This window comes from Triticum dicoccoides, chromosome 7B (assembly GCF_002162155.2).
Source record: "Triticum dicoccoides isolate Atlit2015 ecotype Zavitan chromosome 7B, WEW_v2.0, whole genome shotgun sequence".
NCBI classification, from domain to species: Eukaryota; Viridiplantae; Streptophyta; class Magnoliopsida; order Poales; family Poaceae; genus Triticum; species Triticum dicoccoides.
Genome location: NC_041393.1, coordinates 760,185,021 through 760,203,416, shown reverse-complemented (window position 1 = coordinate 760,203,416; position 18,396 = coordinate 760,185,021). Strand labels below are relative to the sequence as shown.

Sequence of the window (18,396 nt, the reverse complement as noted above, 5' to 3'; positions counted from 1 at the left end):
TGCCTCCACATGTTTCTTCCTTCCTTTTCCCCTTCCTCACTCTTGTTCGTCAACATCGGCTAAGGAAACATGGCTCCCATGGAGACATCGCATCTTATCATGTCCAACGAGAGGTTGAGGCCGACAACTACCAACTGCAATCCTGACCACTCCTCATCAACTCAGCCCCTGCCTGCACAATAGGTGCCGTAAATAGAAGGTGACTCAGCCACCTAGTGCCGCACCCATGTCATGGCGAACAGAGGATGCTACAAATGGCGGGGGCACCGACGACCACCCGCAACAACATGTTTGATAAAACCTAGGGAGGGTGACACCGACATTAAAGACTACAGTGTTCCCCCGCACCACCATCATGTCGTATCGTTTGCTACAAGAGGGTGTTGTTGTGATACTGCAAGCCGGTTTCGGTGTTGCCATGCTATGAGAAGGTGTGTAGAGGTATTGGCGATGTTGTGTGCGTGACAACCGTAATGGCGGTGATGCTAAGACGGTGACCGTAATGGTTGCGATGATGCACAACGGCCATGATGTTGTGTATCAACAACTGCAACAATGTAGATGTTGCAGGATGGTGATGCTACAATGCTAGATGTCACACCATCGATGTTGCATGGAGGCGACTAGAACAAAGACGGTGTTGCAGGGCGATGTTGCGACGGTGGACTCGACGGTAGTGACGATTTGCATCATTAATGATGTTGTGTGTCTATGATCGCAACATCGATGATGATGCGGCGGCTGTCACGATGGGTCGTCCTGTGATGGTGTTGGACTACAATGGATGTGAGATGGGGATGATGCTAGCATGGCGATGCTTGTAGAAGGGAATGAAGCTAACAACGTTAGTTAAGCAGGGCGATCCCAAGAGATCCAATGGCCACCCGCGCTAACACTAGCTTTTTACCCCGCATCACTACTAGGTTTATCCCTAGTAGTGCCATGGGGAATGACAGAAGAGCGTCGCCGTCATCCGATCGACTGATCCAGGGTTTCCCCCCATGAGAGCCCATAGAGGTGTGGAGCTTCTCCATGCCAATGCCTTTAAGAAGGGGATGAGACAGAAGAACGTCACCATCACTGGCATTGGCAAGTAGTTGAGAGTAGGGTTTTCATCCGGATCTGCTCGAGAACCTCCATCCAGCATCATGTGCACGGGACCGCCAGGCAGCGAGCAGGTTGCACCGGTCAGATAAGATCTAACCGAAGACCATACCCCGCATGTAGCCGGACCCATCACCAGGCCTCCACGCCACCGCCGCCCATATGAAGTCACCCCACCAGCCGCCGGCCGAGTCGACTCTGCTGCCCCACGAAGCCGACTGCAACCATCGCCATCCGTCGTGCCGCCATGACCTAGCCGACCGCTCCTTCACGTCAAGGGGCCCTGCACCACCCCATGCTGCGAGAGGGAGGGATACCCCCGCCACCGTGGTCGGCCCCCGGGCTTAGCTCGGCAGCGTCCCACTGCGGCGACGGAGGGAGGGGAGGAAGAGGTTGATGGCCCCAGCGACGGCTAGGGTTGGGTCACCTCCCGAGTCGCCCAAGCGGGGGCGACGTGTGAATCTTGCATTGTGGAGGACGAATTTCGCCTTTGAATCTACATCGATTAACGCCAAGCGTACGTAGCTGTCGGTGAGAAATTTTGCAATTAATAATTGTAGAGAAAAAAAAACAAGAACCATGAGACTGACTCGCTCTGTCACGACCTGTCTGAATCGTGCCAGTTGTACATTGCATACACGTCAACGTTGAAAGCTTGGACGACAACCAACAAAAACTATTCTTTCGAAGAAGGAAGGAAAAACAACAACAAAGAAAATGATGAGTTTGTCCTTTTTACTTTGTCTTTGGATCTCCATCCCTCAAGCTGCTATCATCTTGTTTTGCAATGAACGGCAAACTGATGCTGATGGAGACTGATTAAAGCTTCATTGGCTTCATTTGGCCAGAGAGCAGAGCACCATAATAAACGAACTGAAATGGACAACAATAGACTACTATTATTTATTTTTAAGGATGATGATGCATGGCAAATTGGTGAAGTGATCGATCGATCATTGAAAGAAGAAGATGTCATCATCTTGCACTAGTCATTTTTTTAGAGTAGCAGTTAGCAGAGCAAATACTCCCTCCGTTCCTAAATATAAGTCTTTTTAGACATTTCAAATTGACTACAAGATACAGATGTATGTAGACATATTTTAAAATGTACATTCACTCATTTTGCTCCCTATGTAGTCACTTGTTAGAATCTCTAGAAAGACTTACATTTGGGAACGGAGAGAGTACATATTAGTAGTTTTGAATTTGCTCTACTGTGCTGAAAGCAGCCCGCTAGCTAGCATCAGAGTCTAACTGAAATCTTAAGCACCACAAGTTTTGCTTAACAGAGGAGCTGCAAAAAATTAACCTGTCCGAGTACATTGGATCGACAGCTACCTCATAAAAAGCAGAGGCCGAGCCAAGAACGGTGACTAAGCCAAGAACGCCCCGTCGGCAGCACGTGCACCGGCCGGCGCCGTCACCTGGCCACATCTCCGGCAGCTGCTACTCCCTGCCACGACAACTACCACGGTGGGCGCCGCCGCTGGCTGTACCTGCATCTGCATGGGCGTGGCAACGATGGCGGCCCGGCAGGACGGGCACGTGGCGCGAGTCCGGAGCCAGGCGTCGACGCAGGCGACGTGGAAGCCGTGGCCGCATCCCGGGAGCACGCGCACGGGCTCTCCGTCGGCGAACTCCGCCAGGCATATCGCGCACTCCGACGACGACGAAGCTGCCGCGGCGAAGGAGACGGTGGGGAGCGCGTCGATGGCCTTCCTCTTGAGGCCCTTGGGGGGAGGAGGGTAGTTGTCGGAGGACCGGCGGCGGCACGCGCGCCGGGACAGGAGGGCGAGGCCGAGGACGCAGAGGAGGACGCAGAGCAGCGACGCCAGGATCACCACCATGTCCGAGTCCACGGTGACCACGAGCGACTGCTGCTCGGGCCGAGGCGGCGGCAGCGATGGAGGCTCGCCGGGGCCGGCGGCGGCCGTGCTGCGGTGCAGCAGGCTCGCCGGAGAGCGCATGGTGTCGCACCGTCGCCGTTGCTCTGCTACGGTACGGTGGACGCTCTGCACTCTCTGTCGAGGCGTTTAGCTCTGCTTTGACTCTGGACCTGCCCGTGACCGTGCGTGCGGGCTAGCGCGTGTCATCTTATAGCTAGCTAGCCCCTTGTGGATAGATAGAGAATGTTGTCACGGTAGTGGAAGGAGCAACGGGCCCGCAGACAGGTAAGGCCGGGCCCACGTGGTAGTGGCGGGCGCCGGTACGGTCCATCCACGCATTCCACTTTTTGAAGTTTCTTCCTGCACGCGTGGTATGTTCGTACGTGGAAAGCAAGTGCGTACCTGAACTAGTAACAAACATCTACCTAGCGACCAACCATATGTAGTTAAGTGGATTTGCTTAAGTTAATTTCTTCTTTTGGTATGTGCTTTGCTATACTCTGATAGAAAAACTTTTGAGCTTTGGTAACTTATCGTGATTAAGTTGTCACTTTTTTTGCCGGAAATATTTGATATATTCATTAAATATCATGGCATTACAAACACATGTGACATAAATTATATCATTGCCTCTAGACCACCTAGCAACAACTGAAAACGGGCATTGCAAAGCCGGGTCACTTCCCAGGAGCGGCACGGGCGGCACCTTGGCCTCCTGGACGTCCCCCCTTCTCCTATCCTCCCCTCGTCGCCGTCAGACAGCGCCGCCGGGCAAAGCCCGCATGGCCTCGGCGCTGGTGGCAGGGCCTTTCTCTCGTGCGCCTCCAGCGGATCTGATGGGGAGGTAGCTTATGCGCCCTCATGGATCTGGAGTGGTGGTAGCTGACGGGCCAGCTCGTCCGCGAGTTTGCTGGGGCTCGCGTGCGGTGGCTCTATTGGTGCAACCGGAGGCTGCTAGGTGATGCTGGGGCAGCTGCTGGTGCGAGCGTCGAGCGGCTTCTTGGGTGGCGCCCCAGGGCTTTGGTTGTGTGGTGGTGCAGGGACAATCGGCAGCGAGGCGCGGCAGTTCGTGCGATCCGGTGCCAATCCTGGTTTCGTTGGGTGGCGCTTGATTGGAATGGAGATTTGTCGGCGCGTGCTTCGGTCTTCACTACACGGATCCGTCAGCTCGCATTCCGATATGCAGTCGTTATGACGCACCACATCTGCATCGGTGACGTGTGGGCCAATCGTTGTTCCTGACGGATCTGATCTTGGCGGCCGCGGCTTTCGCGTCTTCCATGGCTGACCCGGCTTGGTTGCCTGATACAGCTCTGGTGGTGATTTAGATCCGGTCGGCCAGGGTGGTGCCTGCATACTGTGCTACAACAACCTCCGGCAGCTCCACGACAGTGATGGTCACAAAGAGGGTTTATCTCTTCAGATCAAGCGGTTGACTTTAGCGGTGAGATGCAAATAATGGACGAAGACTTGACGCAAAGGGATGGTTGCGCAGCGGCGGTGGTCACATTACATGTAGTTGTTGGGATCGCGAAAAAGTAGTGGCTACAACACATAGGTGACATCTATGGTGGTGCTACATGCACCCGGTCTTGAGCTCTGAGGTGAAAGTCTATGTCTGACCCGAGTTTGTTATACCTGACAATGGCGACGTCTTCCTCCTTAGGTTGTTGAAGGATATGGTTGAACTAATTTTTCAGGGTGAAAACCTAGATTTTGACAGTGATGGTTGGATCTGATGACGACGGCACATGAGTGATGATCCCTTCCTGAAGGCATTGTTGTTCAAATATTTCGTCGTCATTGTGATTTCATGAGATGTTGTTGTGGATATTGTATGTGCTATAGTTTGCCGATCCAATTTGAAAGTCTTGTTTTTTTTTCTTTTCTTGCCCACATATAGCTTTGGTCTTTTATGATTTCGCTAGTTATCGGCAAGTTTATGTTTATGTTAGTGTTAGTTGTGTGGATCCTAACTATGCAGAGGTCGGATGTGTGTTCATAGTGTTTGTAACCTCTTGATGCTTCATTTGAGCTAATAAAATCCAACCTTTGTCAAAAAAAGCAACAACTATAAACACGGAAGCGAGCGAGAGATGGCTCCTAAAAACACACAAGTTGGGTTTTGATGGTCTAAGCTTGGACGTAGCTGCCTCTTTCTAGATTTCCTCGACTGCACGGTCATAGGTGGAGGTACAGATGGGGGCTATGGTGGGTCTCTCCAAAATCTCTAAGTAAAAGCTTTGAAAATCCTTTGAATCAAAGAGGCCCTACATAGGGATATAGAAAAGGAGGTGCTAATAAAGGCGCCAGTGGCGACTTCGTCAATCTCAAGAAGACGTGCCAGATTAGACTCTCGGGGGTGCTAATCGTAATAGGGGTAGGGTGTGCGTACGTGCGTTCATAGGATGAGTGTATGTGCGTATGTATGAGCGTCTGTGTTTTTACTGTGTAAAAAAAATGGAATGAAAAGTATGATTTGCATCTTTAACCATCTCTATCCAATCTTTTCCTTATAGGAATATCTCTATCCTACCTTATTACCCATTTAAGAAGAGATCGATATAGTGCCTCAATGAATGAAAACACTTTGGCTTATCTCATGATATGTTGATTTCCCACGCTTAATTTTGCCTTTGCTTTGTGATGCACTCCGAATGGACCATATGCAATAGGCACCATTTTCGTCGGAAGTGGACAAGAGCTGAGAAGATCGTGAGGGGCAAGATATGAACTTTTGAACTCAAGTGGTCATCTTTTATTATTTAATCTGTGCATGCAAAACTCTACTCCATTGATTGAGACATGATGTCATGGAAAGTAGCAACTATCCGTGTTATCTGTTAGGTTGTGTGTCCGTAAGCACGTGCTTGAACAATCGCTCAACCAACTGAGTCGTCAGCCACTATCATTATCTCACTCGTGCATCAACTTGAATTCGCTAGCTAGTGCGGCTGCATGTGATCAGACACGCATGCATGCATGCCGCACGTGTAACACACTTGTGATTATTTTAGTTCGAAGAGGACTACCAGGCCCCTAATCCATGGCAACCATCTTGTGTCAAAACCCAAGATGAAACTGAAGCTATTTTCAATCGAACAATATGCCCAATGATTTGTTCCAGGTCAAAGAAGATGAAGTGGTGATTCGCCCACTGCGGAAGCGCGCCAGCACAGGGCCTAATTGAATTACAAATCTCAAGTAAACACAAGTTTTACATTGCAAAATTAACATGTCAAGACACATTGGGTCGACAGCCAGGCAAGCTAAAAAGCAGAGAATGAAGAAAATGGGGGTAAGGACATGTCCTCGACGCCACCGTTCCGCGCTGCCGCCTCGCCGCACCTCTGGCACCTGTTGTTCGCGGCCACTACGACCACCACAGTGGGCGTGGCAACGATGGGGGCGCGGCAGGAGGGGCATGTGGCGCAGCTCCGTAGCCAGGCGTCGACGCATGCGACATGGAAGCCGTGGCCGCACTGCGGGAGCACGCGCAGTCCCTCCCCCTCCGTGAACTCTGCCAGGCAGATCGCGCACTCTGACGACGACGAAGACGATGACTGCGCTGGAGCCGCGGCAGCGAAGGAGACGGTGGGGAGAGCATCGATGTCCTTTTTCTTCAGCCCCCTGGTGGGAGGAGGAGAGTTGGCGGAGCGCCGGCGTCTGCATGCGCAGTGGGTGACGAGGGCGATGCCGAGGGCGAGGACGAGCGCGGACAAGAGCGACGCCAGGATGACCACCATGTCCGAGTTCACTGTTATGACAGGCACCGGCTGCTGCTGCTCCGTGGCCGTCATGCTCACCGGAGACGACGACGTCTGGCCTGGCCCGGTGGTGGCGAGGGCGACTCGGTGCAGGACGCTCGCCTGAGCGCGCATGGTGCCGTCGCCGCCGCTGCTATATATGTTGTCTGAACTCTGGACTCTGTATCTAGCTTATCTTTGACTCTGGCCGTGCGTGTGTTCGATGCTCTGCGTCGGTTTTTATAGCGTGAAAGTGGCCGCCGTGGTGGTGGAAGGGATGGTAACGCCCACGGTATGGCTCGTGCATGACACTATAATCTAGCATACGTCTACTTTCCTAGAGACCAACCATATGTGTGTGTGAAACGATGAGACACGCTTTACTTCTTTCGACTTGTGCTTTGGTCCCAAAAAAGAAGAAAACGTGGCGCCAACACATTTCTTATTGTAAAGTGGATCGGGGAAAAAGATACGAGGCCTCTCTTTTGACTAAAATAGCGTGCTTATTTTTCATTTGCAATCCATTTGCGTTTTTTTTAATTCACCGTTGGTTGTCAATCTGATTGGCAAGCACGATCATCGCCCTTCTTGCAGTACAAAAAAATGCATGCAATTATTATTTTTCATTGTGAGATGATGGGAAAATTATCAACTTATATGATCAGTTGTCTGAATGGGGAAAAAATTATATGCATGCTTGCCATTTTTTGTTTGTAATAAAAACCGTGGAGAAAAGGAACATTTACAAAGATGCATACCATTCATTGTCCGAAACTAGGGATGAAAATGGACAAGAATAAGTGATGTCATATAACTATATTATTGTAGCTTTGACATATAATTTTCATGCAAGAACGGGATACATAATAAGATATAATGTTCATGAAGAATGAGATGACGGGGAGGGCCGTAGTAGTAGAGAAAGGATTATTTTTTGGTACGATTGAGTTGGTCCAAAAGTGTATATGAGATGGGTTAGAATTTGCTATATAGTCGCTGTTTCAAATTGGCCCCTTAAAGGCGCCCGGGGCCGGACGGGTTTCTACCAACGAAACTCGGCAGTTTTAAATGACACTATTGTGGCGGCTGTCAGGTTGATTTTTTCTACAGGAGATATGCCATCAGAAACTAATTCTACGGTGATAGTTTAAATTCCAAAATCGGACCAGCCAGAGGCACTCAGAGAGTTTCGGCCAATAAGCTTATGTTCAGTGCTCTACAATTTTTTTGCCAAATGCTTGGTTAACAGGCTTCGTCCATTCCTTGGTGACATTATTTCATTGAACCAAAGTGCATTTGTCCCCGGACATATGATTATGGATGACGCTTTGGTAGCCTTTGAATGATTTCATTGAGCATTGTAAAAAGGAGGTGTCTTTTCGTACGTACAAGTTGGATCTGTCTAAGGCATATGACAGGGTAGACTGCAAAATTTCTAAGAAGAATGATGGCAGGGTTTGAGTTTCGCTCCCCGATGGGTGGAATGGATTATGTCCTCTATAACCCCGGTGAGCTACTCGGTAAAATTTAATGGAACCCTCCTTGATTCGTTCTTCCCGTCCAGAGGTCTTTGCCGAGGTGATCCGCTATCCCCTTTTTTCTTCCTATTTATCGTTGATGGCTTTTCTGCTCTCTTAAACCATTAGGCGACCAAGGGTACTAACACGCCGCTCAAAGTGTGTCGCCGAGCTCCAGGCATTTCCCACCTACTTTTTCCCGACGACACCTTGTTGTTCTTCAAGGATGAAAATGCACAGGCAAACCGGGTAAAAAATGTGCTGGATGTGTATGCGCGGAAGGTACTGGCCAAGTTATAAATCCACACAAGTGATCTATGTTGTTCAGTCCGGTTTTTCTAGCTTGTACCTAGGAGAGTATTAATGTTAGTCTCCAAGTTATGAAAACGACATTTGAAGCTAAACATCTGGGCCTCCCAACACCAGAAGGAAGAATGAGCAAAGGGAAACTTAAAAGTATCCAAGAGCGATTAGCGAAGAGCATGACAGAGTGGGGTCATAATTACATGTATGTGGGTGGACATGAGATAAAAATTAAAGTGGTTGCGCAAGCCCTCCTAGTTTATATCATAAATGTTTTTAATGCTCTAGCTGGCCTCTGTGAGGATCTCATGAGGATGATTCACCGTTTCTGGTGTGGAGCAGAAAAGGGCAAGCGTAAAACCCATTCGGTGAGTTGGACAGTATGTTGCGATCCAAGGGGAGAGGTGTTATGGGGTTTAAATATTTGAGGTTGTTCAATCAGGCCCTGCTTGCACGTCAAGCATGACGTCTAATTCAGTTCCCACAGAGCCTATGTGCACAGGAACTACGAGCCAAGTAATATCCTTTGGGTCCATTATTGACACAGTCTTCACAGGGAATGGTTCGTGAACATGGGTGGCCATTGAATATGGGCTAAGATAGTTAAGCAACGGTGCATCTGGCGTGTTAGTACTGGAGAGAACATAGGCATGTGGCGGGATCCTTGGATCCGAAGGGTACCCTCCTTTTGGCCCATCACACAAAAACACTGATGCAGACTAAAATGGGTGGCACATCTCCTCAATGTCGATGGCTCTTGGAAGACGTCGCTTCTCACGCAACATTTCCTTCCAGCAGATGTCTCTGAGGTTCTAAAAATCAAGGCCTCTCGTTGATTCGAAGTAGACTCACTTGCCTGGCAGCCCTACAAGCAAGCGTGGTTCTCGTTGCGTTCGGCATACAATATGGCCCGCGATCTGATCATGGCGCAACAAGGAGTTGGGGATTCAAGCATGAGACCAGATGCTTCTAGACTTACATGGAAGCTACTATGGAAATGTGGGGCTCCACCCAAGGTCTGTGTCTTCGCCTGGAAAGCTACTCAAGTGGCGCTGGCTACTCATGCGTATTAGAAGCTCCGACACATGGAACTGGATGGAACCTGCACAATATGTGGGCAAGAGGACGAAATATTTCATCATGCTCTGATCAGATGCCCTCAAGTCCGGAACCTGTGGGATATATTGCATACGGTCTAGGATTTGCCGCCGGCTGAAGCTCCCCGAAACAAAGAGCCGAGGACTGGTTGCTAATGCTACTACAGGAGATGAATGAAATACAAAGCATGCTTGTCCTGATGGTGTTGTGGCGTGTGTGGCATGTTCACAATGAGCTCACCCATGAGAAGCTATTGATTCCTGCTGAAGGTTCTAAACATTTCCTAGAAAGCTATGTAGAATCGTTGCTTAAGATCAGGCACCATCCGCATGCAGACCTCACCAAAGGTAAATTTTCGAATATGATGTATAGCCTAGCATTGGTGTGTAGGAGCAAGTCAATCTAATCCAAGTGCTATAGCATCATGGGAGCCTCCACCACAAAATTATGTCAAGCTGAATTTTGATGGTTTATATGTTGTTGCGGACGGATCCATAGGAGTATGCATGATCCTACGTGACCATACTGGCCAGCTAATCTTTGTGGCTTGTAGATGGCTCTTCGATTGCCGGACCACTAGATGATGAGTTTGCTGCATGTGAAGAGGGACTTAAGTTGGCACTTCACTGGTCACAAAAATCAATACTGGTGGAGACATATTGCGCTGGAATCCTGTCCTTAGTGATTGAAGGGTCACTTGATCGTTCGAGGAATATGTACAAGGTGGCTATAATAGCAGAACTATTGAAGAAGTGGCAAGCTGAAATCATGAAAATCAAGAGAACAAAGAACAAGGGTGGGCATACCATGGCAGCCATTGGATATCAACAACAACAACAACAACAAATGGGATGTTGGTTAGCAAATATTCCTCACGAGATTTTAGCACTATCATCATGAATGATTGTAAGAATATTATTACTTAAGTAATGAATTGCTTTTACCCGCAAAAAAAATGAGTCTGCTATATAGATAAAAGAAAAAGGGATCTTCCGCATTTGCGGATACAAATTATGCTTTCGCTAGTGTTCAAGTAAAACTTTGTTCTGTTTTTGTTTTCATTTCCATGAGTAACTTCCAATTTTTGCTTCCACTCCATAAATTTTGCTCTAGTTACGTATTTCTTTGGACTGGACAGAAAGTGTTCTCTACGTTTTCATCTCTATCCCAAATGGTCAAAATAAATAAAAATTAGATTATTTTAGCAGAAAAATTTAGTTATGTTTAATGCAATGCTGGAACAAAAACTCGTGCACAGATAATAATCTAAATTGTGAGAATTACTCATAGACTTGAAGTCCACGAAACAATATTAATGGCTAAGTAGTAAGTGGTGCACAAAAATTTCAGGATTATGAAGTGTGTGTATGGATAGGAAGGGCGGGGCCATATACTTCGGTATACAAATTCTCGGTCGACAGCTAGGTGACACTGTAGGCGCAAGTGTCATTGCGCTGGTAACCAACCAAATGCATGCATGAATGCATGACGAGACAGACACACACACAAACACGCGCACACACACACTTAACACTTTTACATGTGTTTTTTGTCACTGCTCTACTCGGACTAAGGGCACCTCCAACAGCAACCCGCAAATTTCCTCCCGCATTCGTCCACAGACTGGCACGGCTGCGGGAGACAGCCATCCAACATATCCTGTATATGTCCGCCAGTAAAGAGCAATTTAAAATTCAAATTTAATCCGACCCACACAACGCATCAGATCACACCAGCGCCGGATTGCATGCCCGACTACACCAAAAAGAGCCAAGTATGCTTAGTTTTACATGCCCGAATCCCAACTGTCTGCTCCCCGATCAAGGTGTCGTCGCCGCCATGTAGACAGCCTCCGCCTCCTACTTCTACTCCGTCGCCTCCACCCCGTTCTCATTCTCCGTCGCCGACAACTGATTTTTCTACCGCTGCAACATCTGGTAGCGGACGGATTGCACGAGCATTCTTTCGGGAGCATCCAAAGAGTCCACATTCAAGGTCAACATCTTGGCATCCTCCGCATTGGCGGCGATCTTTAACTTGCTTCCTCGAGCGTGGCCTTGCTCTCTTTGATCATGGTCTACCTCTCTTCGGGCTTGAGCTTCTTGGCCATTGCCTACCTCAAAAATTGAACCTCTCCGCCTTTTTATTCTCTTGAGGTCCGAGTGCTTCATGCATTCCTCCACCTTCTCGACAACATGTCCTCAAACCTCTCCATCATCTTGGCCGCCACACCTTCTTGCTTTGCCCTCTCCTCCTCCCACTCCCCCCATAAATTTCTTCTAGCCTTCTCCGGCGTTTCTTAGGTTGGGTCGGCAGGGTCAATGGTTTCTTCCTTGTTGTCTTGACCGGCGGTCTTTGTTATGAAAAGGTTCCACTCCGGTTTCCCATTCAACTTCAACCAACAATGCATGGCAGTGAAGTTTTCTTCTGCAACTTCTTGTACACCAAACAAAGCACGAGAAGACTACAAAACAATGTATATCCGGCTAGTGAGCAACAACAAAAATGCATGGCCGGCTAGTGATGAACAAAACTATGCATGTCTAGCTAGTGATCAACAAAACTATGCATATCCAGCAAGTGAGAAACAAAAGAATGCATGTACGGCTAGTGATCAACTTACTTGCTCGGTGATTTGTGCACGGCCATGCCACCCTGCGATGAAAGGATTATGGGCCTTTAAGTAAAATTTTTGTCAAGGATTATATGGGTTAATCTACACCGTAATAAGTCGGTCCCACCAGATGAACGGTTAGTATTTTCTAATTAACATGGTAATTTGTTAGAAGTCTCTAATTATAGATAGATAGGTTGATTGATTGAGATGAGAGTTTTTCTCCTTCTACTTAGAACCATGGAAGAGGCCTAGAGTTGTAGATAGATTGAGGTAACTTTATTTTTTTTATCGAGAAAGGATTATTGTCCTTTTGAGCATTTTTTCCGGCGAGGATTATATAGATTGATCTGCATCATAATTAACTCGGTCATGTGGTGCCAACTTATTACTGAATCTAACTTGCCACACATTTCAAACATTTCAATTTATACTCTAGTAGGTTCTATAAACATGCTTATATATAATAATAATATACTAGAAACCACAATTTGATACTAGTTAGACAATACGCTTTGGAGATCTGTACTATAATATTTAATGATATTAAATATATACCAAAACTTGGAAATATATACATATCCACTATATTATTAACAGAACTCTCAAATTTATTTAAAGAAAAGTTTTGTTTAGACATAATTAAAATTTAGTAGAAGCAATTTGAATAAAAAACATTACAATTGATAATGAAGAACACTATACTTAATATTTTAGCAAAGTTGCGCTATGATAATCTATGCGAACTAATAATACAAGGTATGCTTATTAATGTTTTATTATGGTAGAAAATAATTTTAAATAGGTATAGAAGTTTGGCATAAAAATATTTATTTGGCAGTTTTAGCGTTGTCATCTTAACATGGGGAATAAATCCAGTATAGGGAGAGTTTGTCGCTGTCGGTCATACAAACCTCCACCGTATTTCAGCCTGTCTATATGCCATTTTAGCCTATCATCTGCAACTTGAATGGCAAAAAACTATTTCAACCGACATGTTCACGAGCACTAACGCAGTCCATAAGTAGTGAAAAGAGGTCGGCTATCTCGAGCTATGAGAGGAGAAAGCACCCCTAATATTAATTACAGTAGTAAACACTATAATATTTAAATTATTAATTTACAAATGTTATTGCATATATGAACAAATGAATCCAAACTTCGCAGGACCAAATTTGGTACTAGATTATTACATAACCACCACTTTTGTCAAAAATAGTAAAAAACATCTCGCTTTGGATCAATGTGTAAGACGAAACTAGCGGATAGTGCGTGGCGTCACGTCATGCCACATGGATAAATAAACTATTTGTTTTTTTGTAATGTATGGTAACCCGTCCCAATACTTGATTTGCAAAGTAATTCATAAAAAAATGGTACATGCATAAGTGATCTACTGTAGATAGTGATACTACCTACTGGCCACGAAATTGCAAAGCTCTTGTTCTCTTCTTAGATCTAGGATGTTGATCCTCCAGCTGGGGTTGTCTCTGTGATGTAGTGGTAGAGAGATGAGGCTAGTTCTTATGCTCTTGTTGGTGTTTTTTTTCATGTGTAGATAACGTTGAAGTTGCTGCTGGATGCACGTCCTGGTTGTTGACAGATTGCAATATATTTTCAAATTGAAGAATTTCTTTTCTGATAATCTTTGTTCGCCTTGATTTCCCTCGCCGAAGATTAAGTGGACTCAACAACAACTTGTTAATTTAATAAGGTTGTAAACTTAGATGCATGCATCTTTATTTGTTTTCAAACAAAGTGTTCAAATTGAAGGTTCTTTTTTATCAACTGCTATAATGGATTTGCTGCGGTAGAGTAGCGAAAGATAAATAGTACCAAAGACAGAATTCAACAGATCTATACGCTGGATGCATTCTTGGTTGTCACAATACCCAAACCATTATATCTAGCAAGGTTTTTGCCTTGAGAGCAAACCACTTGTATGAAAGTGACCCATGGTGAATCGTGCATGTGGCGCATGGTATTTTTTTGGTAGACGGCGGGGTAGAAAGGCCTTGTGGATACAGGTTTTTGATTGAAATTTTTTGAACGGGTGTGGCTATCGATTTGGTTGGTTTAGCATTTTTGTACTGCATGTGGGGCAGGTTGAATTGAACGGTGGAGGTCTTTCCGTGTATTGTCGGCTGCTGCATGAATGTTGATTGACAGGTGATGTGACTACGTGTTTACACATGCAATTCTACATGTGGTGTTGGCTCTCCACGTCGCTCAAATCGTTCTTGCCCGAGCTTATTCGAAGCTGCCTGTAACTTTTAATTGATGAAAACTAACATAAGTTGAGGCGGGAGGGAGAATAATTAGCATGTGAGTTAGGGTTTAGGGCGTAATTTCTTTTGCCGTTTTATGTTTCATGTCTTGGCAGAAAAGTTATTTATTTTTTGTCCGGTAAGTACACGACTTAGAACCCAAGTCGGTTTGAGGTCGTGATCGCAACACTATACCCCTATTGTTCCTATTATCTATACTGCTATTGGCCACGGCCAAAGATACATCGAAAACACCTAAGCTTCTTTTAGAAACAGTGGCAAAAGCATTGTCTCATCTCATTAATAAATAAGAAGTAGAGTTGCCCTGTTAACTTACGAAAACCCGGAAGAAAAACGTCACAATGACCCACACAGGGCCACAACGACCGGCCTAGCTACCCACATGACGAAACACATACAATTGAAAGGACCAAGGGTTTTGCCACATCTGGCAACTTGCGTCGCCATCTTAGTTTACTCTATCCCGAACACTGGCTTTGTGATGCACTTTGAAAGGACCATCGAGTTCGTATGTAGTAGGCACCATTTTCGTCGGAGGCCGACAAGAGCTGAGAAGATCGTGAGGGGCAAGATATGAACTTTTGAACTCAAGTGGTCATCTTTTATTATTTAATCTGTGCATGCCAAACTCTCCTCCATTGGTTGGACACATGATCTCATGGAATGTAGAAACTATCTATTGTGAGTGATCGATCGAACAATATATGTATGATCAGTCCCGTGCTATATCTTACTCCCTCCGTTTCAAAACAGATGACTCAACTTTATACTAAGTTTAGTACAAAGTTGGGTCATCTATTTTGGAATGGAAGGAGTATATGTTAGGTTGTGTCTCGGGAAGCACGTGCTTGAATAATCAGCCAACTAACTGAGCCGTCAGCCGCTATCGTTATCTCGCTCGCGCATCAACTTTAAATCACTAGCCAGTGCGGCTGCGTGTGATCAGACACGCATGCATACATGCCGCACGTGCTTGCGGGAACCACACTTGGGATCATTATAGTTAGAGCAAGGCTGCCAGGCCCCTAATCCATGGCAACCATTTGGTGTCAAAACCAATATGAAACTGAAGCTATTTTCAATTGAAAGAGATGCTCACAGATTTGTTGCATGTCAAAGAAGATGAAGTGGTGATATTTATCCCGGCCGATAAGTGAAGAGGACAAGAGGTGAATATCGCAGAAAGTAGGTGAATTGTTCGCTTGCACGAGTACTAGCAGGGCGCCGAATGCAGCAAGCCACTACAGGGCCTAATTAAATTACAAATCTTATGTAAACACAAGTTTTACTTTGCAAAACTAGCATGGCAAGACACATTGGATCGACAGCCAGGCTAGCGAAAAAGCAGAGAATGAGGAAAGTGGGGGTAAGGACGACATGTTCTCGACACCACTGTTCGGCGCTGCCACCTCGCCGCAGCTCTTGCACCTGTTGTTTGCCGCCACTACGACTACCACAGTGGGCGTGGCAACTATTGGGGCACGGCAGGAAGGGCATGTGGCGGACGTCCGGAGCCAGGCGTTGACGAATGCAACATGGAAGCCGTGGCCGCACCGTGGGAGCACGCGCAGGCACTCCCCCTCCTTGAACTCCGCCAGGCAGATCGCGCACTCTGACAACGACGGCGATGGCGTTGGTAAAAAAGGACAGATTGTGATAAAGTTTTGAGTACAAGCTATTTCGTGCTAAACATTTCAAGAAGGGTCAAATATGCGATTTTAGCCTCAGTTCGGCTAGTTGATGTAACCTTAGGAGTTGGGATCCTTTTTAATGCACTTGTAGCAACTTTGCTTTGGCATCTTTTGTTTTCGGTGGGCAGTCTAGTGACACTATTGTGTGGTAGAACAAGTAACTACTCCAAATAAACGCCTAATTACTGACCAGTCCGTGTATTTGAGAACATGGTACACACCTAAAAATTTTCTACTTGTGATTTACTTTTAACTCCAGAAGAAAAGGCGTTGGTGCCAACTTTTTCCTGTTGTAAAATGAATACGTCAATTAGCTATAGCTAGTTCGATAGCTGAATTAATAGTTGTTCTGATTAAATTGCCCGACTTGCACATTTGTACAACCCTCTTAGAGTCACATGAGTTGGGTTTCCATGGTTTTATCTTGCATCGCTACCTCATTCTAGATTTCCTTAACTGAAGGATGGATTGCATTTCGAAAACATGATGGGATGGGAAACAAGCGGCGAATGTTCCTACAATGAAAATAAGACACACATTGCCCATTCAAATTACGGAAAATAAATAAGAGATGGGTTATTTCAAAATAAAATGGCAGAAGCAAGGGGTGGGCATTTGTGGCAATGGCAGAAGGTGGTCTTGCGCATGCCATTTCAAGATATTTTGCTTGTACTCATGGCGAGATAACTTCTATTTTTTTGAGAAAGGAATCCCCTTGAATTACAACTACCGTGCCAAGTTAATTAGTTTGCTTTCATTTTGGTACTGCGTGGAACAGTATACGGTGCATTAATTCTAGCTAGCTGCATGATGGCACTGTACGTGGAGCAAGTCAAGTGGCAGCTAAAACCAATGCATATGTGGAATATTAGAGTGGGCACAGAATTTTTATCTCCTTTCAAATTGTGCTTTGTTTCAAAAGTGAAAGCGAAGTGCTAAGGATCCAGCTATCTCGCTTCACCATGAAATGAGGCTAAACGTCCAAAGTGTGCCTACCTATCGCCTCTCTGAGATAATGTACCATGAAGATATACTATATGATCACAAAGATATATAAGATCCATTCCATCTGGGGTAAGTGCGGCTCACATCCATGGCCCCGGCGGCGTCGACATCGCTGGAGTTCGACAAGTTCTTCGCAAAGTCTTCTATGACGCCGATCTACTGGGCATGGAGGCTTGCAGCCTGCTTCGGCGCGTCCGACCAGAACATGCACGTGTCGTGCAGCAACCACAGCAATAAGCTCAGGGATCACGGTGGCCACCCGACTCGAGCGCGTAGCAGACGATGAGGAGTACCGCCGGCGTCCTCCACTCTAGGACAAGTGCTACGACAACTTCAAGTTGCTCCTCGATGATGACGCATAGCGGACAGCGAGCTCGATGAACTCATGTCCGCCCTCATGAACTTTGATAGCACATCCCGTGCAGCTAATGAAGCCCACATATCTACCGATGAAGCTGCTCCATCATATATTGGGAGTGCCACCCATAACATGTTTCGGGATAATGGTGTTCATCCTCTGGCACCATGCACAATGGCCACATGAGCGTTGACTCACGGATTACCAAGATGATTGGTATGTATACCTGGTGACAGATATATGCATGTGGTATGTATGCATTGACCTGAATAAACGACCGGGCACACGAATTCTCAGACATGCATGGCACGGGGAATCAAATCACACTGACATTATTAGTCGGTGGCAAGCTTTTTGCATTATTTCCGGTGCGTGGTAGACAGGAGTGTTTCACTTGGGCTCCGTACAAGTCTTTAGTGTCATTGAGAGAGCTTTGCTCCATGATGCTAGATGAAGATTTAGTCTAGATACTAACTATTTACAATCCATATAATGTATTTCTGGGGGTGCTATAGTGATGTGAATTCCTTCAGTGCAATTAAAGAATCGTCTCACTTTTTTTGTGCAACATCACTTATCATGGTTTTTTACTTATACTCCCTCCGTTCCTAAATATTTATCTTTCTAGATATTTCAACAAGTGACTACACATGGATCAAAATGAGTGAATCTAAACTCTAAAATATGTCTATATACATCCGTATGTGGTATTCCATTTGAAATCTCTAAAAAGACAAATATTTAGGAACAGAGGGAGTATCATGTTGTTTCTCTTGTGGTACCATG

General features: G+C 46.1%; 2 protein-coding genes across 5 annotated transcripts; both read right to left on the bottom strand.

The window, feature by feature from the left end:
* Positions 1 to 952: 952 nt before the first annotated feature.
* LOC119341667 (probable E3 ubiquitin-protein ligase ATL44) lies at positions 953 to 3,165 on the bottom strand. 4 transcript variants are annotated; one of them, XR_005165236.1, is made up of 3 exons: positions 2,443 to 3,165; positions 1,844 to 1,977; positions 953 to 1,629 (listed from the first exon to the last, which is right to left on the bottom strand). XR_005165236.1 is itself a non-coding variant. In XM_037613531.1 (2 exons), exon 1 carries the CDS (start codon positions 3,069 to 3,071, stop codon positions 2,478 to 2,480), a length of 594 nt encoding a protein of 197 aa, XP_037469428.1. In that variant the 5' UTR covers positions 3,072 to 3,165; the 3' UTR covers positions 1,691 to 1,977; positions 2,443 to 2,477. The 4 variants fall into 4 exon arrangements, 1 of the variants encoding a protein (XP_037469428.1); XR_005165235.1 differs by having other exon boundaries at positions 955 to 1,600; XR_005165237.1 differs by lacking the exon at positions 953 to 1,629 and having other exon boundaries at positions 1,691 to 1,977; positions 2,414 to 3,165.
* Positions 3,166 to 6,128: 2,963 nt separating this feature from the next.
* LOC119341455 (probable E3 ubiquitin-protein ligase ATL44) lies at positions 6,129 to 6,926 on the bottom strand. Its single transcript, XM_037613328.1, has one exon. The coding sequence runs from the start codon at positions 6,869 to 6,871 to the stop codon at positions 6,260 to 6,262; it is 612 nt and encodes a 203-aa protein (XP_037469225.1). The 5' UTR covers positions 6,872 to 6,926; the 3' UTR covers positions 6,129 to 6,259.
* Positions 6,927 to 18,396: the final 11,470 nt, after the last annotated feature.

What these genes read in the sequence shown, in the direction of transcription:
- LOC119341455 (XM_037613328.1), bottom strand. Translation starts at nt 6,871, where the DNA reads ATGCGCGCTCAGGCGAGCGTCCTGCACCGAGTCGCCCTCGCCACCACC.
- LOC119341667 (XM_037613531.1), bottom strand. Translation starts at nt 3,071, where the DNA reads ATGCGCTCTCCGGCGAGCCTGCTGCACCGCAGCACGGCCGCCGCCGGC.